The sequence below is a fragment of the Onychomys torridus genome, chromosome 14 (assembly GCF_903995425.1).
Source record: "Onychomys torridus chromosome 14, mOncTor1.1, whole genome shotgun sequence".
Taxonomy (NCBI): Eukaryota; Metazoa; Chordata; class Mammalia; order Rodentia; family Cricetidae; genus Onychomys; species Onychomys torridus.
This window is the reverse complement of record NC_050456.1, coordinates 47,685,718-47,711,092: the sequence shown is the minus strand read 5'-3', so window position 1 is coordinate 47,711,092 and position 25,375 is coordinate 47,685,718. Positions and strand designations below refer to the sequence as shown.

Below are 25,375 nucleotides of genomic sequence, written 5' to 3'. Positions count from 1 at the left end.
TCCAGATTATAACTGTAAGAATTAAAACAAAGTTTAATTGTAGTTTAAAGAAAACACTTACTGTGGTTATGCAGCTATTTCCCATTCTAATGGATGATGTGTCCCAGATTCATTACAGTACACATGCCTTAATTTGGGTTGTGAGCATCAGACCAATCATCAAATCTATTTCCTACTTACCTTTCATGCCACTATCCAAAGGTCACTGTTTCCACAGCTCTTGGTCATGGCTGGCTCTCCTTGTTTGTACCTCTTTATTTCTGTGGCAGAAATATGAGGCTTGAGGCTGAAGAGAAGGCACAGCTCTTAGGATCACACAACTGTTACCTGCATGACAGGCAGCTCACAACCACCTGTAACTCCAGCTCCAGGGGATCCAACACCCTCTTTTGGGCTCCACAGGCAGTGCACTTGTATGCATACATATACACATACATTTAAATATAAATATTTTAATTTTACTTTTGAGGCAGGATTTCTCTGTGTAGCACTGGCTATTCTGGAACTTGCTCTGTAGACCAAGCTGGCCTGAACTCAGTGATGCACCTGCCTCTGCCTCCCAAGTGCTGGGATTAAAAGCGTGTGACACCACTCCTGGCCTATCTTTTATAAGAAAAAGAAATATAAGACTTTTCACCACCACTAACAATCCCAGATTGTTAATTAATTAATTAATTAATTAATTAATTGTTAATCTCTGCACAATGCATATTACATTTTATTTATTGAATTCAATGATCATTGAATTCAAGCTAGTAAAACCTAGGGCCTCAAAGAGAAAAATCACCAAAACATTACCCAAGGGACCTGCTCCCCTATACATCTTGGAAAATGGAATGTAAGACTTTGCCTATAAGTGTTGTATCCTCAGTTGCACCCTCAGCCCCATATCTATCTTTCCATGCATAAATACTGAGCTCTCACACAAACTTTTGAGAGCAGGCTCTTTGTGCAAACCATACCATCAGTATACATAGGAACTAATAATACCCATGGAAAGTCAGAAGGGACCTCATGATTGTTGATATATTTCACTTAATGGCAGATGAGACACAATAAGACGGGTCTGCCTTCCACACCAGATCATAAATTACCCAAGCGCAGAGACAAAAGTCTATTTTGTTCAACATACGACTTGGCCTTTGCACAATGTCTATGCTTAACCTGTTGTGAGAGCCTAATGAACTAGACCGGCTCAGCCCCTAGAAGCTGTGAGTGTATTTTGGGATCACACAGCCCAGTTTCCTCTTCTGAAAGCATGGGACCCTGGACACTTAATCTCCTCAATATTAGTGTTTTACCATCTGAGGGCATGCGTGACTCTGCTCACCTAATAATCTAGGGCTCAGAGTGAACATTTAGTCGAAGTCGGGGGTCAGAACGAACTGCGGACAGCGAGGATGAAGTAGAGGCTCCTGTGCTTTCCAGTCACTGCGCAACAGGGCTGGCCTTCCACGCCCCTACACAGTGTGACCCATCAGCCGAGCTCCCTCACTTAACTACAACCCCCAGCATGCACTGCAAGGCCGGCGGGCCCGGATGAGGCGGCCGAGGCGCCCGTCCCGCGGGCCCCCTCGGGCATCTTCGCCTTGGTACCTCCCCAGCCCCGGCTGGCTGTCTCCAGGTCGGAGACAGCTGCTCGTCCCCGGCGCGGCTCCGGGCCCCTGAAGTCGCCGGGAGTCGTCCCCGCCCCGGCTTGCCGTCAGGCTTTGGCGCCTGGCGCCCGCGCGGTGACAGCTGGGGGAGGGCGTCGGGCTTGGAGGACCCCGGAAGCGCCTGGTTCCGGGCGGCCCAGGTCCCGCGGTCGCGGGGATGGCTTCGGGACCGGGCAGCTGAGCACCGAGGTGGGAGTGGGCCCTGCGCCCGGAGTCTCAGAGGCCGACGCTCACGTGCACCTTGCGCCATGGCCACCTCCGCCGCCGCCTCCTCCGAGCATTTCGAGAAGCTGCATGAGATCTTCCGCGGCCTCCTTGAAGACCTACGAGGGGTGCCCGAGCGGCTGCTGGGGACCGCGGGGACCGGTGAGGCGGGGGCGGGACCAGACCAGGAGAACTCCGCCCGGTGCGGTCCTCCCAAACGCGAACCCGGGTTCCCCTGCTTCCCGTTCGGACACGCCCCCTGCTGCAATCTGTCCCGCGACGCCCATCGTCTCCTGCAGCGGCTCGGCGTGACGGGGCGTGCAAAGGGATAGACATTAGGATGTCGTCCCAGAGATCCTCTCGTGCCCTAGCCCCCCAAATTCTTAGTTATCCGCCTCTCCCAGGAGCCTAGGAGGTTCTTAAGTCTGCGGTCCTGTGTTTCAGTATGATGACTCTTAAAAGAAATCGTAAGATTGGGGCTTGGGGATGTCGAATTTTGGCAGTTTGGTAGGCAATGAAAAATTTTAAATAATTCTAACCATAGAGTTAATAGGTGAGACAGGCGGGAATAGGTAAGGGAAGTCAAACAGCCACATCGAAGAGGAACTTGAATGTCTCCCATGAAGACTCTTTGATGGCTGTGGGGAAGTCAGCTGAGTAATGTGGATTTCATTTTAGAAGCAAGGCTGCGGTAGCTGGATAGAGGATGTGAGAATGGATATGAGGCTGTGTTAGGAGCTTCCGTGGCAGTGGACTAGGTAAGCATGGGAATCTGGAGAGTGAGCATTCAACCCAACAGGTGGCTCTGAGGCAGATTTATGAGACTGGTGGATAAGAGTAGGAAGAAAGACTGAAAGTTTCCGTGTTTTCTCACGTGATCAGTTGAGTGTGTGAACTTAAATATGAGGAGCAGATTCGTTTGAGTTGTAGAGGAGACTGTCTACATGTGGAGTGTATTCTGTATCTAGCCTGACAAAATATTCTCCTGCCATTAAAAACATTATGAAGACTTTATTAAATAGTAAAAACCAAGAATTTGCCAGTGGCAAATACTTTTAATCCCAGCACTTGGGATGTAGAAACGGGAGAATCTGTGTGAGTTAAAGGCCAGCCTGGTCTACCTAGTAACATAGAGCGTTCCAGACAAGATTTTATATAGTGAGATACTATCGAGGGGCAGGGGAGGGGGCAGATAAGGAGGGAATGGAGAGATGGAAAGAGAGAGACACTGGCTTCAGACTGGCTTAACAGCATTGTGACCTTGCAGGTTATTTTAACCAAAGTAGTTTCCTCTACAAAATAAAACATAGCATCTAACTTCATGGGCGTTTTGTGAGGAGTAAATGAGTTAATATACATAAAGCCCTTAAAAATACCATCTGGCAATAAGAGCTACTAGCTTCTGTTAATATATGGGAACTTGCTATTTTATTTCCATTTAAAGTATTAGCTCTTTATACAGCTATTCTTAGGATACTCTTTTTTGTTTGGTTTTGGGTTTTGGTTTTCTTGTTTCTCTGTGTTGCCCTGACTGACCTGGAACCTGATCTATAGACCAGGCTGGCCTCGAACTCAGATCCACCTGCCTCTACCTCCTGAGTGCTGGGATTAAAGGCGTGCACCACCACGCCTGGTCTCAGAACACTTACTTTCTAATGTTCTCAGCACTTTGTATATTTATGATATAGTATATTGTTTGTCTTTCTGTTACTAGAAAAGGAGTTTGGAAGTGTGGTCTACAAATCGGCACCATCAACACCACCTTGTTAGATACACACACTCAGGCCCCACCCAGACTAACAGAATCAGTAACTATTGTGACAAGCAGTCTGTCTTAACTGCACACATAAAGATTTCTGGTGCTGGCTTAAGTTTCAGAACCAATGAACAAGAAATAAAATAGTATTTTGTTCTGTTAGCATGTATCATAAACTCCCAGGAATAGTACCCAACACATCCTGAGTGTCGTAGTGCATGCTTAGGAGGCAGAGGCAGGGATGGGTCTCAATGAGTTCAAGGCCAGCCTGAATTCAGACAGTAAGACAGTGTCTCAAAAAAATAAAATAAAATAAACTACATAACAAATAAAATAATTTGTTAAATTATTTTAAACATCATTTTTGGTTGTTTAAGGTACTGTGAGTTCTTAGAAGAAAATAACTGAGTAAGCAGAGTATTTTTTTTTCACATTTTCATTACTCTTAAAAATTGATGTACACACCTATTAAGAAAACCAAAGCAAAAGAGAGACTTATTTCCCCAAAGTGTAGTCTGTATTCTCTCTTGGCCCTTGAAGGAGCACTGTCACTTCTGTTTAGGAAGTTTCTGTGGCAGTGACAGTCTTACCAGGGATGAGAATCACTGATCTCTTCATACCACTCATCACCTATAGCTTTGCATCCTCCAAAGAGCTTTTGTAAAGCCTCAGGGTGCTGCAGTTTGTCATCTAATTGGACTGTTGAATGAGGTTTTGATTTTGTGGTACCTGTAGACATGTGTCCCTGTGATAAGATTATTGACACTTCTGTTTTCATTTGCTTGAATTCTAGTATCTATACCCGAGTCCCGGTTTTGTTTTGTGTATATGTGTGTGTGGAGATCAGAGGACAGCTTATGTTTTCCTCGTCCACCACATGGGTCCTAGGGATTCAACAGGTTATCAAGCTGCAGCAAACACTTTAGGCTTGCCAGCCCTTTCTGTATTTTAAGAGCTAGGAAGGAAACATGAAGTACCACGCCCATGCCGAGCAGTAAACACTAGTCACTCACAGGTTACAGAATTTTAATTACTTCATCTCTGGTGAGTTTTGTTGCTTGTTTGCTTGCTTGTTTGTTTGTTTGTTTGTTTGTTCGTTTGTTTTTTTGCTCTGGGTCTCTGGACTACTGTGAAAAGCAATGGTAGTTCCTAGTATTTGAAAGTTGACTGTGCCTGGCACTTGCTAAGTGCCCTCTGAAGTCAGTATTACTCATTGCACTTACAAATGAAACAGGTTGAGAGAGCTGATGTTTTTGTTCTCTTCCATCAGATAAAGTAAGCATGTTGTTAGTCTACAGATAGACTCTGTAGGTCATAGAAATGCCACGCTAGGGTGCTAAAAGCAAATGAATCCTGTGTTTTCAAGATCTTGGTGAAACTGAAGTTTTTCTCACTAATGAGCCCAATATTCTGTAAGGAGAGGGTGTCATAGTACATTAATTTGAGCCTTTTCTCGCTGTTTTTCAAAGCCTGTTTCCATTTTATTCCAGAATATGGTGCTAGCCCATTTATCAAATGAAACAGTTGATCCCTCACCCTTCGCTCACACCTGACAGATTGGGTGTGTGCACATTGCTTCCAGTGGCTCTCACTCTTGGTTTGGGGCCATCCTTCCCATTATACAGTTCTGCTTTACGGTTGATTTTAGCATGGATTCTAGTTCTCTAAAAGGAGTAAGAGATTTCTTGGTTTAGCATATTTTACTGGTTGTTTAAGGATGTATACTTTGGGGTACACAAACACCCTTTGGTTGTACACAGCCATGTCAGAAGAATTGGCTTCTGAGTCAATTGTAAAGCTAGTGTCCCCATGTACTCCTGTGGCCTTAGATGCCTGAGATCTGCTTCATTGCGGGGTTCAGGTCCCAAAGAGGATGTGTGGAGTGGAAGTGGAGGTGGGGGGCGGGGTAAAGAGGAGACAACACTATTTGAGGGTCAATCGGGGAATCTGGTTGCCTGCCAGCAGCCTTTAATTGCGAAAAGATGACACTTTTTCTCCTGTATAGTTAGTTGCACATAGGGTTAAATGGGAGGCAAGGGGCATGTGAGCTGGAGTGTGGCTTGAGGTCAGGGGTTGAGGAATCTAGCATTGACCTTGACAATAGGCCCCAGTCATATGTAATGGAAGGGCCATAAGTTCCTCTTGGCTAAGAATGACTGCTTTATCAAGCAGGAACTTTCTTCAAGCTCCCAAGGAAATAGAGACGATATCCAAATGCCTGACCTTGGGAAGAGGACTTCTGGGGAGCAGACACTGTACTACAGTTTCTTAGTCTTACTGTATGGGCCTGTTCCCCTCATTATGCTCCCATTTGCCAGGGCTAAACTTGCCCCCATTTTTGTTGTTGTTGTTGAATTAATAGATTCTTGGGTTGGGTTTGGGAATTTCGTTTCTTTTGTAAGCAGTATGAAAAGTGGTTCACTGGGTGTGCTTTGTGTATGTTAGGGAGTATCACACAACCAGGTGGACATAGCACAGGTGAGCTGGGGTGGCAAGAGGTCAGGGGCGTGCTTGGCTACACAGTAAGTGGAGACCCTGTCTCAAAAGAGGGAAAAAAAATGAGTTCAGGACCTATTGTAACAATGGTAACTGGTTTTTTTTTGGGGGGGGGTTTTGTGTGTGTGTGTGTGTGTGTGTGTGTGTGTGTGTGTGTGTTTTGAGACAGAGTTTCTCTGTAGTTTTGGAGTCTGTTCTGGAACTTGCTTTGTAGACCAGACTGGCCTCGAACTCTCAGAGATCCACCTTGCTTCTCCCTCTGCTGGGATTAAAGGTGTGCGCCACCACTGCCTGGCTGTACCTTTGTAATGAGTAGATTGTATGTAGATTTCCACATGTAACTCTTTCAGGGAATGCTTTTTTTTTAAGCTCTGGAACTCATTATGTAGACCAGGTTGGCCTCAGACTCATAGATCCATCAGCCTCTGCATGGTATTAAAGGTGTGAGCCACCACAGTGAATGTATACATTTTTAAAACTTCAAATTCTTCACAAATGAAACTGATTGCTGCTTGTTAGATATGAAGGCATGATCTGCTTTCTTGTTTTACAGCCATAGAAATGAAGAAAATTACCCAAGCTTTCATGTTAAGGCAGGTCCAATACTGGTTCTAGAACCTAACCCCCCTGACTAACCAGAGCTCTCCACTCTACAGAGGTTTACTAGCATTCCAAGTAATTTAATTCCTGAGTAATTTATACTATGTCAGGTGCCATTTTTATTGTTATTTAGACATTATTCCTTTATCAGTGTATTCATATAAAATATATGTGTCTAATACAGTTAGCTTCAAAGGACATACATATTTTAAGTGGAAAATCTTCATGTTATAAATGATCAGAAGAAACATAGTAAAGGTGAAGTAATATTCATTTAGATACTATTACTTTGAAACTGAAGCTTTTTCTGTTATTGCTAAAAGGGAGGGATCAGGAGTTTCTGTTAAAGACAAAAACCAGCCAAGAGTGGTTGTACTCACCCATAACTCTAGCATTTGGGAGACTAAGCCGGGAGGTTTGCAAATTTGAAGGCAGCCTGGCCAATATAGGGAGAGCCTAACTAAACAAGCAAATAAACAAATAAGTGCGCCACTTAAGATGACATGCAAAGGGCTGGAAGGAGTGACAGTCTCATAATTAAATCATTATCCATGCCACCATAGGTGAGAGAGAGGTGTCACACTAGTGAGCAGAGGAGGTGAATTTTGAGTTTGTTTTTCAGAATAGTGGTGGTTACAGATTCACTTTGGAAACCCAGTGTTGATAGACATTCATATTGATGAGAGAGAGAATGCCTGCCCCTCCATGAGGATGGGGAGGAGAAAAGGTTAAAAATGATTATTAATTTAAACCTGTAGTAGGGATGCTGTTGGCCATAGAATCAAATAATTGTTAAGCTAGACTTTGTCCTCAGCAGGAATATTTCCCTGGGTACTAAATGCCAATGCAGTAGGTAGGCATCCTTCAGGCACGGTGAGAGCAAGTCTTCAAATGTTTCTAAGCCTCTGGGGAGTGGTGGTAGTGTGTGTGTGTGTGTGTGTGTGTGTGTGTGTGTGTGTGTGTGGTGTGTAGTGTTACCACCCCACCCAGGGAAGAAGGGGAAGGTGGTTCTAAGCAGAGGGAATGGCCTCTACAAACGCACAGAAGCAGTAATAAGTGTTTGAAATGCACTTGTCTTTTCTAGAAGAGAAGAAGAAGCTGGTCAGAGATTTTGATGAAAAGCAACAGGAAGCAAATGAAACGGTGAGGACAGGGAGCAAGTCCTTGTTTCTTGTACTTGGTTTTGATCTTTTCTAAAAATACTGTGACTTTATAACTGGTAACCTTTCCCTGTCTACTACCTTGATTTTGACTGTAACTCTTAGGTCCTTCTTCATTATTGTGATAAAATACTCTGTCAAAGGGGCCTGAAGGGAGAAAGGATTTGTTATGGCTCACATTTCAAGGGTATAGTCCATTGTAGCAGACAAGTCAAAACAGCAGGTCACATCATAGAGAGTGAGGATGAATGCATGGTTACTGCTCAGCTCCCTTTCTCCACTCAGTCCAGGGTGCTAGGTAGGGAATGGTGCCACCCACAGTGGGCAGTCCTTTGCATCCTTGAGTAATGCAATCAAAACCATCCCCTAGAGGCTACCCTAGATTACAGGTGTGTCCAGAAATTTGTCTCCCAGGTAATTCTAGATCCTGGCAAGTTAACACCACTAACTGTCATACTTACTAAATGTGGCTGCCTGGTGGGAATGGGTGTTGAGGGGGCTTAACAAACAAAAATAGGAAAAGTTTGAAGATTTCTGAAGTCCAGGCCTTTGATAATGCTTCCTGATATGAGTAGTAGGGGCATTCCCATACCTTTCCTGAAGCTGGCCACTGAGATCAGTTACTGACCTTTGTTAAACTTATTAGCACAGAAAATGTATACTTCATGGGGCATGCATGTGTGTGTGCACACTTATTTGCAGTGTTAGGTATAGAGCCTAGGTCCTCACACATGCTCGGTATTGGTAGGTAGGTCCTCATATTTGCAAAGCAAGCACTTTATTGTCTCTCCAGCCCCAAAATATACTTCCTTGAGTGAATGTCTACTAGAAACTATTTCAGGTGCTTAAAGTGAACATGGTGTTCGTGGCCCCTGCCACAAAATACAGTTGCTATTTTAGTAGCCTGTGGTAAAGTTTAAACTAAGCGTATGCCCAGGTTAGGGAAAAACCAGGCTGTCTACTTACCCCTTTCTGCCTCCCTAGTTGGCAGAGATGGAGGAAGAACTACGGTATGCACCCCTGACTTTCCGTAACCCCATGATGTCTAAGCTTCGAAACTACCGCAAGGACCTTGCTAAACTCCACCGTGAGGTGAGAAGTACACCTTTGACAGCCACACCTGGAGGCCGAGGAGATGTGAAGTATGGCTCATATGCCTTAGAGAATGAGCATTTGGTAAGTGGTAAGCATTTGGTAAGAATGAGCGGTGGTAGCTGTTCCTCCTTAGGGCCTGTGGTACAGAAGTAGATGGGCAACAGTTACATCAGTGCATGTTGGGTCTCGGGGGTTTTATTTTCCTGCCTTTGGCCTCTTTCCTGCATCTAGTTCATTCTTCCTACTGGTACCTGCTCTTTCTAATTCAGGTCTTCTAGATTTCTTTGTGTGCATACATATATAGAGATGTAGAGCAGTACTTTGTTACTAGCAAACCTAGAAACTCTTCCTGGCTAGACTCTGTCTTGACCTATTGCTCTAATTCCTTTTCTTCTTTTATATAAATTTTAGAATCATTTTCTCAGATATATTCCCAAAATCTAGTTAGGTTTTAAGTTTTCTTTCTTTCTTTTTTTTTTTTTTTTTAAGATTTATTATATATACATTGCAGAACATCAGAAGAGGGCACCAGATCTAACTATAGATGGTTGTGAGCCACCATGTGGTTGCTGGGAACTGAACTCAGGACCTCTGGAAGAGCAGCCAGTGCTCTTAACCTCTGAGCCATCTTGCCAGCCCTCATTTTGTTTTTGAGATGGGGTTTTATATTAGCTCAAGAAATCATCCCATCTCGATCTCCAGAGTAGCTAGTCAGTTAGGATTTTAATTCATCTGAGTTTTGTTTTTGTTTTTGCAAGACTAATGCAAGCTTTCTGTTAGCTTAATCTCAGGATAGCTCAGCAACTGATAGAGAAGAAACACAGTGCTTCCCAGTTAGAGCCATTCTGACGCCCTAGTCCTGTAGAGTCAGCTAGAATGCATCCAACACAGGATTCTGACATCAAATTAGACTCTAAGAACCCGTATCTTAAACCCTTAGAGAAGCTGGCTAGATACAGGAATAGAATAAAAACTTGACAAAGATTAAGTTTAGTGTGCTGCACTTGGATTATATTCCACAAAGAACAAAGTTGACATAGAATTTTTACAAGAAATGGAAAGGAATCCAGCATGTAAACTTAACATCTATAGAAAGACTAGCAGTAGATTCTAACTGCTGCTCTCTGACGGGTCTTCATTAGAGTTTGAGAAAAGAGTGATACAGACTTGACCTTGCTGGTGTTAAAGAACAACATTTGGGAGTAATGTAAAACTTTGAAATGGAGGCAGATACAGTCAAGGTAAGAGGCTGGGAACCCAAGTCAAGACAGGCAGATGCCATACAGTGGATGAGCTCAGAAAGTTCAAGGTGAGGTTGCTGTCTATGCTCCTGTGCCAGGGCTATGAATGCATGCCTTGGGACCCCAATGCAGATGGACACCGTAGACCTCACTGACAAGCTTATCAGCTTCTGTCTGGAGGCATATGGCATGGAGCTCACAGTGATTGTACTTAGAGACATAAGCATGTGGGAGATGGCCAAACAGCTGGAAATGGTCGTTATCAGAGTCTGATGCTATGTCCGCTGTGACCACTGCTCCTCCTCAGATGGCAGCCAGATCAGCACATTTTGTGTACCAGCACAGACAGGCACTCACTGCCAGGGTCCCAGACTTTGATGGGGTGCCAGCTGCAGAACAGTACCAGGCACTTTGCACAAAGACCACCAGCCCAAGCAAGACAAGGGAGCTCTTCAACTTTGCTGCAGTCTAGAGCTGCAGACACTTGCTCCAGGTATTCACAGCCCTGCTTGGTGGCTGACCTGGAGCAGAGCTGAGGCATCCAGCAACAACCCCTACATTTATTTTTGAAGAATAAAAAAGCTGAAATAATTTTGAAATGGGTACATGTGAGTATACCTGTAAAGACAGGCTGGAAAAAGGCAAATAGAATCTGTTAAAACAGAAATTGTAAAAATAACTCTCAGGAGGGTTGAGAAGTTCAAACATTTGTTTTAAATATATTAATTTCAGAACTTACAAGTTTTCTTGAAGGGGGATTCTCACTGTATTGTTCAGACTGGCCTCAAATGCCCAATTGAGCCTCTCAGCATTCTGAGTAGCTGGGACCATAAGTCACTTATCACCTTACCCAAGTCCACATGTCATTATAGATTATTCCATGTCTATCTGAGATTGATTTATGTGATTATGGGATGTCATTTCTTGCTTTCTTTAGACTAATCATTTAAAACTATGTTTTATTTAAAAATCTTTTTTCTTCCTTTCAGCTAATATAATTGTGGTTTATTTTTTAAGATCCATTTTTTGTTTTTCGAGACAGGGTTTCTCTGTAGCTTTGGAGCCTGTCCTGGATCTCGCTCTGTAGACCAGGCTGGCCTTGAACTCACAGAGATCCACCTGCCTCTGCCTCCCGAGTGCTGGGATTACAGGCGTGCGCCACCACCGCCCGGCAAGATCCATTTTTATGTGTATGGGAGTTTGCCTGCGTCTGTTTACCACATGCATGCAGCTCTTTCAGAGGCTAGATGAGAGTATTGGATCCTCTCACAGATGGTCGTGAGCCACTGTGTGGGTGCTAGGAATTGAACCCAGGTTCTCTGGAAGACAGCCAGTGCTCTTAACCTCTGAGCCATCTCCCCAGCCCTAATTTGTTTATTACATTATTTATTTTGCATCCGTGCACAGGCACATGTGTGGAAGTCAAAGGACAAAATTTTCAGGAGTCTCCATAATTGAATCCAGGTCTCCAGGCTTGGCACTGAGCCACCTCACTAGGCTCCATGTTCGCTGGACTGGACCTCACTATATTGACCAGGCTGGCCTCAGAAGTTGAGCTGTCCTTCCACTTCCAACTCCTGCTTGTTAAGATTATAAGCATGCCTCACACACAATTGGTTTACTTGACCCTTGGTGATTTCTTCATTTACCAGTTTGTATGCCATCTGTGAAGTAAACATTCTGCTCTAAGAGTCTACTTTAAAAATTTTTTGAGACAGAGTATATTGTCCTGGAACTTGCTATTATAGACCAGGCTAGCCCTTAGATCTCCTGCCTCCTTCCTGAGTACTGGGATTAGAGGTGTGCATGACCCCAGGCCCAAGAATCTTTTCCCCCATACAGGGCTTCTCTATGTAGCCCTGGCTGTCCTGAATCTCAGATATCCACCTGCCTCTGCCTCCGGAGAACTTAATTCTTAATGACATCCTATGCCATTTGCCATCTGTCCTGTAATGAGCTCTGTGAGCTGAGCCCCTCTTAGATGTGTGGGCTTCGAACAGATCAGGACTTAGACCTGCACCATCCCTGTCCCTAGTTACTGATTCTGGCCTAGGCTGCTTTTGTCGGCATGGTGTGCTTAGGATTATAGATAGAGGAAAAGTTCAGTGAAGACTAAAATTTAGAGCTCCTGGGGAGTTAGGGCACCTAAGCGGCTGACTTGAGGCCCAGATTCTACCTTCCCTGTGAACACATCACCAGTGATCATTTTGGAGTGTTGTTTGTCATGAGGTGAAGTTCACCAGAGTACAGCCACATAAAAAATAAATAGCTTATTGTTTTTAAGAATGTGGCAATGTCTCTGGCTTTTAATTACTTCCGTGCTGAGAAAGCATACTTTATATGGTCCCCAAGTCCTCAGTATCAGTCAAGCCCATCTTCAGTGAACTAATTTTCCAGAGTTTTAGAGTTAGTCCTTTACTTGTGACACTACTAAAGTTCAAGGGTAGCCGGGCATGATGACACACACTTGCAGGTCCAGCATTTGGAGGTTGAGCCAAGAGGGCCATGCTGAGTTTGAGGCCAGCTTGAATTACATTAAGATTGTCTCATTAAAAAAAAAAAAAAAAAAGTGAATAAATATTTAAACAGATAGTTTTAAGTTGCAGGCTATTTGCATTATCAAGTCATTTTTGCATCCTCCCCCTGCCCAGTCCGGTTGTTGACTAAACTTGCTAGTAACCAACCAGTTACATGTTGATGATAGATTTTAACTGGTCCACAGCAAAATGCTCCAGTTTTCGGGGTTTTTTTTTGTTTTTTTGTTTGTTTGTTTTTTTGTTTTGTTTTGTTTTAAGTCTCTTCTCTTGCCTCAGAAGTATAGCAGGCAGTGGGATGCACCTCTTTAGTCTGTGACCTTGAGCAGGATCTGATAATTCATTAGTATCTTTGATTCTATTTTAGAAGCACAGCTGGCCAGCTTTTCATACCCACTGCAGCTGAATACTCAGCCTTGAGTTGAAAATATTTTTTAAAAACATTGCATCTACCTAGGCGTGGTGGCCCATACCTGTTTCATCCCAGCACTTGGGAGGCAGAGGCAGGTGGATCTCATGAGTTGAAGCCAGCCTGGTCCACAGAGCAAGTTCCAGGATACCAGGACTACACAGTGAGGCCCTGTCTCAAAAAAAAAATTCTGAAGGATTTATTGCCTTCTTTTGGCATCCATGGGCACCCTGGTACACACTACAAATCCTTGAAAACTTTCTCATATATGCTGAACGTCTGATTTTTTTCTGGTCATCATTCTTTTGAACCATAAATAACTACTTACATAGCATTTACCTTTCATCAGGTATAATTAATCTAAAGATGATTTAATATGTTGGGAGGATGTATGTATGTTAACATGCAGATACTACACTATTTTACATATGAACTGCAGCAGCAGTGTCCTAGAACCAATGCCCTGCAGATACAAAGGCAAACTAATGAAATGATGCTCACTGTATCCTTTTACACAAGGAAAAGGTCACAAGGACTGAACTGACAATAAACTTATGAGGAAAGAAGTCTAACACGGCTCTTCCCTCCTGTCAGAACCGACTGCAGTCTCAAAGAGCATTGCTTCTCCAAGGCACCGAAAGCCTGAACCGGGCCACCCAAAGCATCGAGCGTTCTCATCGGATTGCCACAGAGACTGACCAGATTGGTACAGAAATCATAGAAGAGTTGGGGGAGCAACGAGACCAGTTGGAACGGACCAAGAATAGAGTAAGTCTGGGCAATATGTGAAGTAGGTGGGTCCCCCATACAAAGGCCAGACACTACAGCAGGACTGAATTCTGGGAATAACTTGGTTCTTCTTCTCCCTCACCCCACACATACATACAATATACTTTTCTTAATTTTCAAGTTGCTTGGCTAAGACATTTCCCCTAAGAATTAATTTTACAGGGGTAAGGAGATGGGTCAATCAATAAAAGTAGCAGCTCATATCTGTAACCCCAGAGTTGGGGGATGAGGATTAGAAACAGTTGGATCTTTGGAGCTTGTTACCAGCCAGTGTGGTCAGGTTTATGTGAGAGATCCTTTCTTAGTAAGGTGGAGATCAATCAAGGAAGACACCCTCCATTCCCACACAGATACGCACATACAACACACATATAAAAAAATACATGTATGTGTATATATTTGTGACTGAGTGTCATTTAAGCCTGGGTGCTGGCCTGGAATTCAGTGATCCTCCTGCCTCTGCCTCCTGGGATTAAAGTCGTGTGCCACCATGCTAGACCACAAAGAAGTAATTTTATCTGTAAGATTTAGAAATCATTACAAGTTTTATTTCTGAAGAATCTGATTTATGCCACTCCATCTCCCTTTATTCATTACAAGAGAATGTGAAAACACATGCAAGGATTCAGTGTCATCAGCATATTTTAATTTCAGATCTAGTGCCTTATTTTTCTATTCTTAGAAAATAAATGTATGTAGGTGTTTTACCTGCACATATGTCTCTGTACCACATGGGCCTGGTGCCTGAGGAGGCAAGAGGAGGACATTGGATTCCCTGGAACTGGAGTTAGATGGTTTTGAGCTGCCATACAGGTCCTGTCAATCAAACCTGGGTCCTCTGATCGAGCAGCAAGTGCCCTTAACCGTTGAGCTACCTCTCCAGCCCTATTTTTCTATTCTTATGAAAACACTAGCTACTTATGTGACTGTTTTTAACACCAAGGCTCTTTTTTCCCACGTCAAAATCAGTACAACTGATAGTTAATTTGCTTATAAATTATATTCCAATCCCATTAGCCTAAGGTAAGTTGCTCCATTGAGGGAAGAAAGCAGAAATATATGGCTTAACTGATTACCATATTGAGGTTCTCTGGTCTGACTGTAAGAGGCTTTAGGAAATTCCTTTATATATATATATATGTTAGTTTACTTCAAATTTAAAGAATGAAAAAATAGTTTGCCTGTTGAATGTTATATTCTTAATGTTTGTCCTGAGGCAAATCTTAACTGAAAACACTGTAGCCAGGATTTGGACAGGAAAGTACTAGCTCATTGTGAGGATTTGATTTTCTTGTACATCTTGTTAAAGCAATCCCCCCCCCCCCATTTTCCTATTTTGTGCAAATTCACAATAAAGTGCTACTCTCAAGGCAAGCTATAGAGAGGCAAATTGCTAACAGATTGTGCAAGTTTGGGGTCTTGAATATACTTTGTAGATTAGTTGAACTTAAAACACCAAAGATTGGTCTGAGAGATCGACTTGCCAAGGCCACAGGACAGTGGTAACAGGCAGCAAGGAGCATCATTGAAATGTCCTTCTGCTGACTGGATTAGGAGCAGGTAGTCAAATGAGAAAGGTATACCCGGGCTAATTCCTCTCTCCAGTCAGTGTAACTACTCAAGCAAGTAAAGAAAAAAATAACCAAGATCCTGAAATAATTAGCTCACTAGCCTACGAAGTCCTAAGGCCTGGAGAGCAGCACTTACTGCTCTTGCAGAGGACCCAGGTCCAGGGGATCTGATGCTCACTTTTGACTTGTGTGAATACCAGACATGCACGTGGTATACATACATCAGGCAAATGCTCATACACATAAATCCTTAAAAGGAAAAAATAAGCAAACACCAACTCAAGAGGCTCTCCTAATGACTGACAAAATTCAAATCTTAAATTGTCCTACAGTCACTGGCCAGGTACAGATGAAGCCTTCCTATTTGGCAGTCAGAAAGATTTGGTGCTACAACTGTGGCACAATTCTTTTTTTTTTTTTTTTTTTCTCCTGAGACAGGGTCTCATTCGGTAGTTTTGGCTGTTCTGGAACTCACTATGTAGACCAGGCTGTCTTCAGTTCACAGATCCTGCCCCTGCTTCCCATGTGCTAGGATTAAAGGTGTACACCACCATGCCTTTAGCCTTCCTGTTTGCATAGCCAGGGTGAAGTTTAGATTCCTCACAACCTCCCACTCCTCCAGGAGCACACACATGCCTGGACCTTTCTAGGTTCTTTCACTTAGACTCGAGTATAAGCCATTATATCCGTTGCATTTTTTAGCGAAGACCCTTTAGTACCCACTGTTCAAATTCTATAGAATTTTTTCAAAGGATAAGGAAATGATTGTTATTTTCTCTTTCAGCTGGTAAACACAAATGAAAACTTGAGCAAAAGTCGAAAGATTCTCCGCTCAATGTCCAGAAAGTAAGTTAAAAAACAAAACAACAAAACCTCATCTTCTTGAGACTTAATGTATTTCAACTAAGAAAGCTTAAAACAGTAACTTAACAAATGTCCTAATAACCTTAGTGCTATACAAGCACCCGGCACTCACCATCCAAAGAAGGGCATAGGTTGGGTGCAGTTAAACTCTCAGGATAGAGTCCTTTGTTAAAGCAGGGGAAGCTTGTCTGCTGGACACCATTAACGTCAGTTTCCATTTCTCGGAGGGCACCTAAGGAACCGATGGGCTTTTCTACTCCCTGAGCTGCTTTGTCAATGCCCAGTGTGAGCACTGATCGTGCTCAGTTCCTGCCTTTCATGGCAGACCCTTTGGGAGTCCTGTCCTGTTAGCAAGAAGTATTAAACAAGCTGGCAAGTAGTAAAGGTGGTTGTGGGATGAGTTGACGGAGAGAAGCATCTCCAAAGTTGTCCTCTGACTACCACAAGTGAACTGTGGTAGTGCACACATGTGTGCACACATGCGCTAGTTAGAACAAAACAACCAATCTGAGGTAAGTACTAACAGCAGCAAAAACAGGGCCAAAGGGGAGGTAGCGATGCTGGGCTAAGCTGGCTGTGCAGTAGTGTGGCACATCTTTGTGTACATGTGAGCCAACAAGAACTACAATAATCTGTTATTTAACTAGCAATTAGAGTAGAATTTTCTCAAACAGTGGTAAATTCCTTGTGAGATAAGGAGAAAGATGATGGTAATCTGAAGTAAAATTTTTAGAGTGACTGTTCAGGGAGCAGAGCAGAGGGAGAGAGGGGGGAAGGGAGAAGTTACAAGAGACTAAAAAGCAGTACTCAAGGCCACTAGTTACTTGACCTAAAAGCAGGACCCATCCATGAGCTTAGTGAACTTTGAAACCGGAGTATACCTCAAACCCTGTTTCCATGTGCACTCAGAGCTGTATGTACAACTGATAGGACCATATTTAAAGCAGCAGAAATACAAGTGGAGGATATTTTTAGAATTAAGAAGCCATGTTTATGTTTTGGTATTTATATTCCTGTTTCCCACATGTCTGATTACTAAGCGATGTCCTTCAGTTACAGCTGAAGAGCACCAAGAATTGTCAGTAGCCCAAGAACTAGGCCTTAGTGCTAAGTGGCTATGTGAACAAACAGACTCCATCTGCCTCACTGTATCCAGCATTAGAAACAGCTAGACATAAGGTTACCCAGACTCATGTCTACCCTGCTTGTCTCTGTAGAGTGATAACCAACAAGCTGCTGCTTTCCATCATCATCTTACTGGAGCTAGCCATCCTGGTCGGCCTTGTGTACTACAAATTCTTTCGACACCATTGAACTTCCTGGCGGGAAGGGATTGTGGACCAGTACCTTGACTCTGAATGAACGGTGTTCGGCATATGTATTGCTGCTGTGGGCTAACAGTTCAAGAATGCATTGTGTAGCCAGACTCTGGGAGGGCGGGCGATGGAAAAACCATATAAATGTGAAGGAACTGCAACAAGACCAGTATGGTATACTAAGGTAATAAATGCTGTTTATGACTCCTTCAGATTTACATGTATAACATTAATATCTTGTAAACTTCAAAAAACAAACAAAAAACCCAAATACATTTACAGTAGAAGTATTGGTCACCAAATAGAGAAGGGGAATTTTACAGCTGTGAGTGCACAGATGTTCGCATTAAGGCAATATTGATCCAGACAGCTGCTTAATATGTGTCCCCTTAACTGCCTTGCAACTCTGAATGCCATTGTGAAAGGTGCAGTTTACAGTATTTCCTAAATTCTCACACGTTCTTCATTTTCCGATTCATCTGGTGAGCTAGGAGTAGGGAGGTGGTCATAGACAATATGTCCTCCTTCTCTTGTCTGCCCGAAACTTGAAGCAATCACGTCCACCGCCAGGCTGGCTGTAGCCTTGGCCTCTTCCTCTGAAGTGGCCAAGTGAGGATTGACTTCAACAAGATCCAGAGCTGACAGCAACCCTGGAACAATAAAGGTAGGAGAAGACCTTAGAAAACTCCTGCTGGGCAGCAGTGGCGCATGCCTTTAGTCCCAGCACTTGGGAGGCAGAGCCAGGCGGATCTTTGAGTTCAAGGCCAGCCTGGTCTACAAAGCCAGTTCCAGGACAGACTCCAAAGCTACACAGAGAAACCTTGTCTCGAAAAACCAAAAAAATACAAAAAAACAAAAACAAACAAAAACAACCCTCTCTACTGCTACTTCCATTGAGGGTTGTTCCACCTGGTAGAAAGTCCTTTTCCAACCTAAAATTGCTACTGTCAGAAAGCCCTCTGCAGATGGCTAAGTAAAGGTGCCTTTGCCAAGCCTGACTTCCTGAATTCAATAACTGGGTCCACATGGTGTTAAGAGAGCCAATCCAGCAAGTTGTCCACTGGTCTCCACATGTGCTCACCACTCCCCACAAACATAGAAGCAAAATTAACTTAAAAACAAACCAACCAGCCAGGTGGTGGTGGCACAGACCTTTAATCCTAGTAATTGGGAGGCAGAGGCAGGCAGGTCTTTGAGTTCAAAGCCAGCCTGGTCTATAGAGTGAGTTCCATGGCAGCCAGGGCTACACGGAGACACCCTGACTCAAAAAACCATGAGGGCCTGACAAGATGGCTTGCTCCTCTTGTAGAGGACCCAGGTAAGTTCCCAGCACCCACATAGTGGCTCAGTAGTGTCTACAGTTCTTAATTCCAAAAGATCCATCATCTTTAGATCTCCGTGGGCACCAGCAATGTGGGTATACATCCACATATGTAGGCAGAACACTCCCACACTCAAAATGTAACCCCTTTGCACCCCATCCACTTGACCACAAGTTTAAGATGAATAACTATGTTAGGACTGAAAAATGATACACTGAAAAAAGTCTACACTGTTCAACTACTGTACTAAGCGTTGTCCGTCAGGCTTTTAGGCATCCTATCTTTTTGGGGTTTTTATTGGCCCTTTTCCCTCCCACCCAGTGCTGGGATTGAACCCAGGGTCTTGTGCGTACTAAGCACATACTTTACCACAGAGCTGCATTCCAGCCCCATCAGTACTTTACCCTTTTGTTAAGGTGTGTATGTGTGTGCTCGTGTGTGTGTGTGTGTGTGTGTGTGTGTGTGTGTGTGTGTGTGTGTGTGTACACCTGCCACTGTATGCATGTGGAGGTCAGAAGACAATCTTGGGTGTTGGTCTTTATTTCTACTTTGAGATGGGGTCTCTTTAGTTGCACATGCCAGGATATCTGGCCCTCAAGTTTCTGGAGATTCTCATGTCTCCATCTTGCCACAGGAACATTGGGATTACAGGCATGTGCTATCTCTGGGATCCAAACTCAGGTCTTCATGTTTGTGCAATTGATTTACCAAACAGCCATCTTCCCTATCAGTATCTCTTAAAGCACCACCTCACATGCCCAAAGTATAGTAACTGCTGTTAACTTCCTTTGTTTTAAGACAAGGTCTTGCTATCCCAGGCTATCCCAAACTTTCATGACTCAGTTCTAAGAAGAGTTTCCACATATGACACAATTTTTGTCTCTTATCTGACTGGCCTAGCGCCTTGGCATTTGGTCAAAGAGAAGGATCCAGCCAGGTGTTGACTGGTTCAGTCTGGATTCCAGTTGCCTTCTGAGGTTTGAGTTTGTGCCTCTGCATGGTTCATTTGTCTGGAGTGGGCTGAGGAAGGAAAGAGCCTCTCCCTATCTGCCTTCCCTTCTTCCCCCCTTATCTGGCCTACTTCCCTTCAGACATTTTCCCCCAGGACAGGGTTTCTCTACATAGCCATGCTGGAACTCACTCTGTAGACCAGTCTGGCCTCAAACTCAGATCCACCTGCCTCGTGAGTGCTGGGATTTTAGGCATGCACCACCACTGCCCAGTGTGGTGGTATATTGTCTACCCTAATAAACTTTCCTGAGGATCAGAGGACAGAGCCAGCCACTAGATTAGACACAGAGGTCAGGCAGTGGTAGCACACACCTTTAATCCCAGCACTTGAGATCTCATGCCTTTGCTTGGGAAGCACACATGCCTTTAATCCCAGGAAGTAATATGGCAGAGCAGAGAAAGGTGTATAAGGTGTGAGGAAACAGGAACTCTCTTTAGGCTGAGGATTTTGTAGAGGTAAAACTAGTGGCTGGCTGCTCTGCTTCTCTGATCTTTACCCTGATATCTGGCTCTGGGTTTTGTTTTTTTTGTTGTTGTTTTTTTTTTTTTATTAAAAGACCATCTAAGATTTGAATTACAGCCCAGCACCTCCTGGGCTTAGATTTCTAATTTAATCAGTTACTCTGGGTTAATCTACCTCTTAAAGAGTGATCTGAACAAACTAGAATTCACTATCATAAGTATTTAAGAGTATTTAGAGTGGCTACAAAGTTGACGTCTATTCTAATACCTGATGGTTTATTAATAGTACATCATGGTACGTGATAAGCTGTACAGTGGTTCTTAGTGACGCCTAGTTGAGTGTATTGTACAAAACTACAGTGACCAAGGATATTCACATCGCATTGTCAGTATTTCCTGCACAGATAACTTGTGTCCCTAGTGATTTGTCTTATTCCTGCTGGTTAAACCTAGCATCTAGCATATCCTAAAGTATCCTAAAGAGGGTTTGAACCATCAAAAAAAAAAAAAAAAAAGTATATTGCCTATGTTTCCAGACTACTGCCATCCTGCAGATTAGTTGAAGCATATTGTTGTCTTTGTTGACAATGTCACGTCAACAAAACAGAAGGGAAACAAGACACACCACTGCCTGCTAAGTTAACCCCTCCTGAGTGAAGCAACATGAAGTACTGAACTTCCAAGTTGTCTGGTAACTAAAAGATCATTGTCAATATTTATATTTGTGTATTAAGAATAAGTGTCTTCCTTATTCTAATAGACAGTTCTCACCTAAGGTTCTAGGAGACTCTAGGACCCAATCCCCATTTCTGTTCTGGCTAGTTAAGGGTTCCTTATAGGGCTGGTGAGATGGATCAGAGGCTTCTGCCACTAGGCCTCACAGTCTAAGTTCTATTCCCAGGACTGACGTGGTGGAAGAGAGTCGACTACAAGTTGTCCTCTGGCTTCCATGTGTGTGCACACTTTCTGAAGGGTTCCTGAAGGCAGTTGTGAGGTGTGTACCTTTAATCCCAGCACTTGCGAAACAGAGGCAGGCAGATGATGAGTTAAAGGCCAGCCTAGTCTATATAAGTGAGACCCTGCATAAAAACAAAGGATTCCTTATAGGCCTTGGCCTTTGAATCTTGGGGTTCTGGTTGCTCTTGTCTCCCAGTTTCATGAAGTGATTAGTGAAGTTGTATCATGTGCTAGTTACTGTTGATAATCTAGAATTCACCCTAATTCTTTATCAGTCATTCTTCTAAAGGTATCCTCCTCCTTATTAAAATTACCAACAAGCTCCAGGAGAAGGCTTAGATTAAAAAGAAAAAACTTAACTTACTAACTTAAACTGCCTTCAAGATTGAGACTGGGGAGATAACTCTAGTCGGAGTGCTTGTACGAGCATGAGGACCTGAGCAGAATCCTTAGAGCCTATGTTAAAAAAGCCAGGCATAGTGTTGTGGGATTATGATTCTAGTTAGGGAGGCTGAGACAAGTGGATCTTGGAGCTCATTGGCTAGTCAACTTGCCTAGTCGGAGAGTTCCATGTAAGTAAGAGATCCAAGAAACAAGATGGGTGGTACCTGAGAAACGATTTTAATCCCAGCACTCGGGAGGCAGAGCCAGGTGGATCTCTGCGAGTTCAAGCCAAAAAAAACCAAAAAAAAAAAAACTGGCCATGGTGGCTGGTGCATGCCTATAGTCTCAGCAGCTGGGAGGTGGAAGCAGGATATGTCATTCAGTCATCCCCCCTCAACTACATGAGTTTCAAGTCAGCTTTGACTACATGAGACCTGGTCTCCAAAAGAAGGTTGTAGCAGGCTTAACACCAAATCCCAACTCCTAGTGAACCAACAAGCCCTTACAACGAGAGAAAATGAGCTACTTGGCTTTGTCTTAATCTTCCTTTAGACAGCTTGGACACTGGGACTGCATGCTTGGTATTCTGTTTGTATATTAAATCTACTAAGTGTGAGTGATACAATTTCTTGTTCAGTGTTTGCATGTTTTGGTACAGTCCAGATCCAAAGATGCCTTTAAGTATCTATATCCTCTATTAACCTGACCGTATGATTTGGGGCAATAAAAGTCTAACCAAAAACAAATTCAGTGACATACAAAAGAGCCCCTGCAGAAAGATTTTAGTATGTTCCATATATGTAGTTAACAGGCTGCAAACTTGAATACTACATACCTGTTTTATGTATTTCTTCAGTAATATACATCCCTTCTCTATAAGTTAATCCCCCTACAACAGGGGTTCCTGTGGCTGGTGCCAGTTTAGGGTCAAATGCATCAATATCAAAACTCAGGTGGATTGGCTTCTGTCTTCTGGAAAGGAAAAGGACGAGAGAATACAACACTGGTTATGCTTAGAGTCTTCATTCTGTGGCTACAACTTGAATTTGTTCTCATCCTGGTGCTTTGCTAGTTCAGCGTATTTCTAGATTTTCTATTCCTGCAAATTACTCAGATTAGCACATTAACTTCTTACATTGTAATTTAATATATTGCTGTTTATTTTGCATGCCTCAGAAAAACCCCAGTGTGTATTTCTACCTAGGTCAGTAGAGCCTCTCACACTAGTAACAAGGAATTCTTCACTTCCATGATGGACTAATTAAGTTAGCTTCATTTAGGTTATAGTTGTTGCAGATGAACATAACCCAGTTTTCTGCTTGCAAATTTATCCTCCATTTCTAACTTGAGTGCAGATATCCCATGACTGAAACTAACATACAACATCCTCATAGCAAATGACTAACTTCTTAGTGGCTTAGAGAGTGACCTAAGATGGCAGTTCTGACCTGGACCACCCAGAAGGCTGAGAAAATTGTCCTAACTAGCATGCAGTTTTGTGCTTAATACGAACTCAGATGAAGTAATGAGACTAGGAAGATGTGAGGCCACTGGAACAATGAATCTTCTCATCGTAAGATCGTAATAGAGAGCCAACGGAATTCATGAGAAGAAGGATGGGTCAGTGACTTAAAGGAAACCCCCCAGGTCCATAAGAATATGGTTTGACAGTTTGCCTTCTGAACTATTTGAAAATATATGTACATGTTTTGCTTTTATTTAAGAAGTGCAGTTACTGTGTTCAAGATATGGGCTTAAGTGTGCTGCTCTCCCAGAGTTTGCCCATCTTCCCCTGGGACTTAGAAGTAGACATTTGCTGTTTTACTTACTTGCCAATCAGCAGATCAAATGTCTGTTCCATGACCTTCTGGATACCAAGTCGATCAATGTCTCTCATGGAGAAATACTGGATGTCATAATTCTTTAAAATAAAACTGGTGAGATAAAAGGAAAGACTCTAGTTTTAAAAGCAGTTTTAATAAACGTGTATTTAGGAACTATCACCTTCATATTGACCTACAAGAAGTAGGCAGGGCAGGCCCAGAGCTTAACTCTTGTACAGCAACTTACTGTTCGGGAGGGTCCACATCTCGTAGGCCAATGTACACAATACTCGGGGAAGAGAGACAGGGTTTGACCCAGGAAAATCCTGGCAGTTGTGGTACCTGTGAAGAGAGGAAATTCTTACTCTCACTAAAATAATCTTGATCCTTAAAGCATACTATCCCTTTCCTCTCCTGCCCACTGTACGTTTAAAATGACACAAAGCACACTTGAGCTAGAAGAGAAAACTGTCCAGTGGAAATGTTTCAGAAGGGAAGCCGCAAATTACAAGTTTCTTGAGAATGTTTTAAAAAAATTATTCTGCTGGGTGGTAGTGGCACACACCTTTGATCCCAGCACTTGAGAGGCAGAGGCAGGTGGATCTCTGAGTTTGAGGCCAGTCTCATCTACAGAGTGAGTTCTAGGACAGCCAGGGCTACACAGAGAAACCTTGTCTTGAAAACAAAAACAAAAAAGTCTTCTAAGGTGATCTGGTTTCTCATTAACTACCTACGTAGCAGGAATATGCTGGCCAGTCCTTCCTACCCCTTTGCTCATTACAGATTGGTCCTTTAACTTATCCTGGCTTAGCTTGGCTTTTTACTGAGTAGAGGGATAAAGAGTCTTGTCTGCCTTGCATAGACTCCCTGTCTTTTGAAGAGCTCAGAAGAATTTTACCCAAAGGCAAGCACAGTGTCACAGAGCCTCCAGATCAGTGTGCTTTAGTGACACAGCCCTTGGCTCTGAAGAGTCCAGGACTACAATTATCTGCTACTACAAACTGGATTTCCTCAACAATTCTGAGCCCCACTGAGAACAGAAACCTAGTTATCTTTGTAGCCCAAGCATCCAGCTGGCTGCCTGGTCCTTAATAATATGAAGTGAAGGAGTTGAGTTAGCCACATTCAGTCCACCCTTCATCCAAATCTCAATTCGATTCCCAAAGTCCCAGAATCATCTTGCAAGCTACTCCCTGTCTCATTTTGTCTCACTTACCTTGTCTTGTAGTTCTCTAACAAGAAAGGAAAGTGGTTGTCCATGGATATTTCCAGATACAGTGGTGAGGGGTGTATTAATGTCGGCATGAGCATCAACCCAGATGACACAGAGATCTGGGCGGTGCTGGGCGTGGCCGCTAATGGTACCTATTGCCAGGCTGCAAAGAACAAATATAATAATCTTCAAGGCCTTCTGCTTGGCAAACTGTCTAGTAACAGATAACCTCAGCCAACATTGCTTATACTCTGCCCCCAGGGCAAAGTCAGGGTCTGGCCTAAGGCTGGGCTCCAGGGAGACAAAAGTCCCTCAATTGCACTTCCCAAAGATTAACTTTTAAGTGGATTAGACCAGAGAAAGGTAAAGCTTTAAAGAATCAGTGCCCTAGTCCTAGGGGATCCAAGACGCTCTTCTGGCCTCTGAGGGCACTATACTCACGTGGTGTATAGATATGCAGGCAGGCAGAAGATCCGTACACATAAAATTAAATGTTAGGGGAAAGAATGCTGA

The 25,375-nt window shown here is 43.3% G+C and overlaps 2 protein-coding genes across 2 annotated transcripts in view; one reads left to right on the top strand and one right to left on the bottom strand.

Moving 5' to 3' along the window:
* The first annotated feature begins 1,518 nt into the window (after positions 1 to 1,518).
* On the top strand, positions 1,519 to 17,908 carry Vti1b (vesicle transport through interaction with t-SNAREs 1B). Its single transcript, XM_036205771.1, has 6 exons — positions 1,519 to 2,021; positions 7,796 to 7,854; positions 8,856 to 9,047; positions 13,745 to 13,918; positions 16,295 to 16,356; positions 17,592 to 17,908. Exons 1-6 carry the CDS (start codon positions 1,904 to 1,906, stop codon positions 17,686 to 17,688), a joined length of 702 nt encoding a protein of 233 aa, XP_036061664.1. The 5' UTR covers positions 1,519 to 1,903; the 3' UTR covers positions 17,689 to 17,908.
* Positions 16,029 to 25,375, bottom strand: part of Arg2 (arginase 2) — a 27,763-nt gene continuing 18,416 nt past the window's right edge. Inside the window, exons 4-8 of the mRNA XM_036205770.1 lie at positions 24,866 to 25,025; positions 23,897 to 23,991; positions 23,656 to 23,760; positions 22,662 to 22,798; positions 16,029 to 18,340 (exon numbers count right to left, since the gene is read on the bottom strand). Coding sequence (XP_036061663.1) covers positions 18,135 to 18,340; positions 22,662 to 22,798; positions 23,656 to 23,760; positions 23,897 to 23,991; positions 24,866 to 25,025 — 703 coding nt within the window. The 3' untranslated portion in view covers positions 16,029 to 18,134. The remainder of the gene's footprint in view (positions 18,341 to 22,661; positions 22,799 to 23,655; positions 23,761 to 23,896; positions 23,992 to 24,865; positions 25,026 to 25,375) is intronic.

Excerpts from the sequence above, each read along its gene's own strand:
- Vti1b (XM_036205771.1), top strand. The coding sequence starts at position 1,904 with ATGGCCACCTCCGCCGCCGCCTCCTCCGAGCATTTCGAGAAGCTGCAT. Across the intron at positions 13,919-16,294 it reads TGGAACGGACCAAGAATAGA|CTGGTAAACACAAATGAAAA; the intron begins GTAAGTCTGGGC and ends TTTCTCTTTCAG. Across the intron at positions 16,357-17,591 it reads CTCCGCTCAATGTCCAGAAA|AGTGATAACCAACAAGCTGC; the intron begins GTAAGTTAAAAA and ends TTGTCTCTGTAG.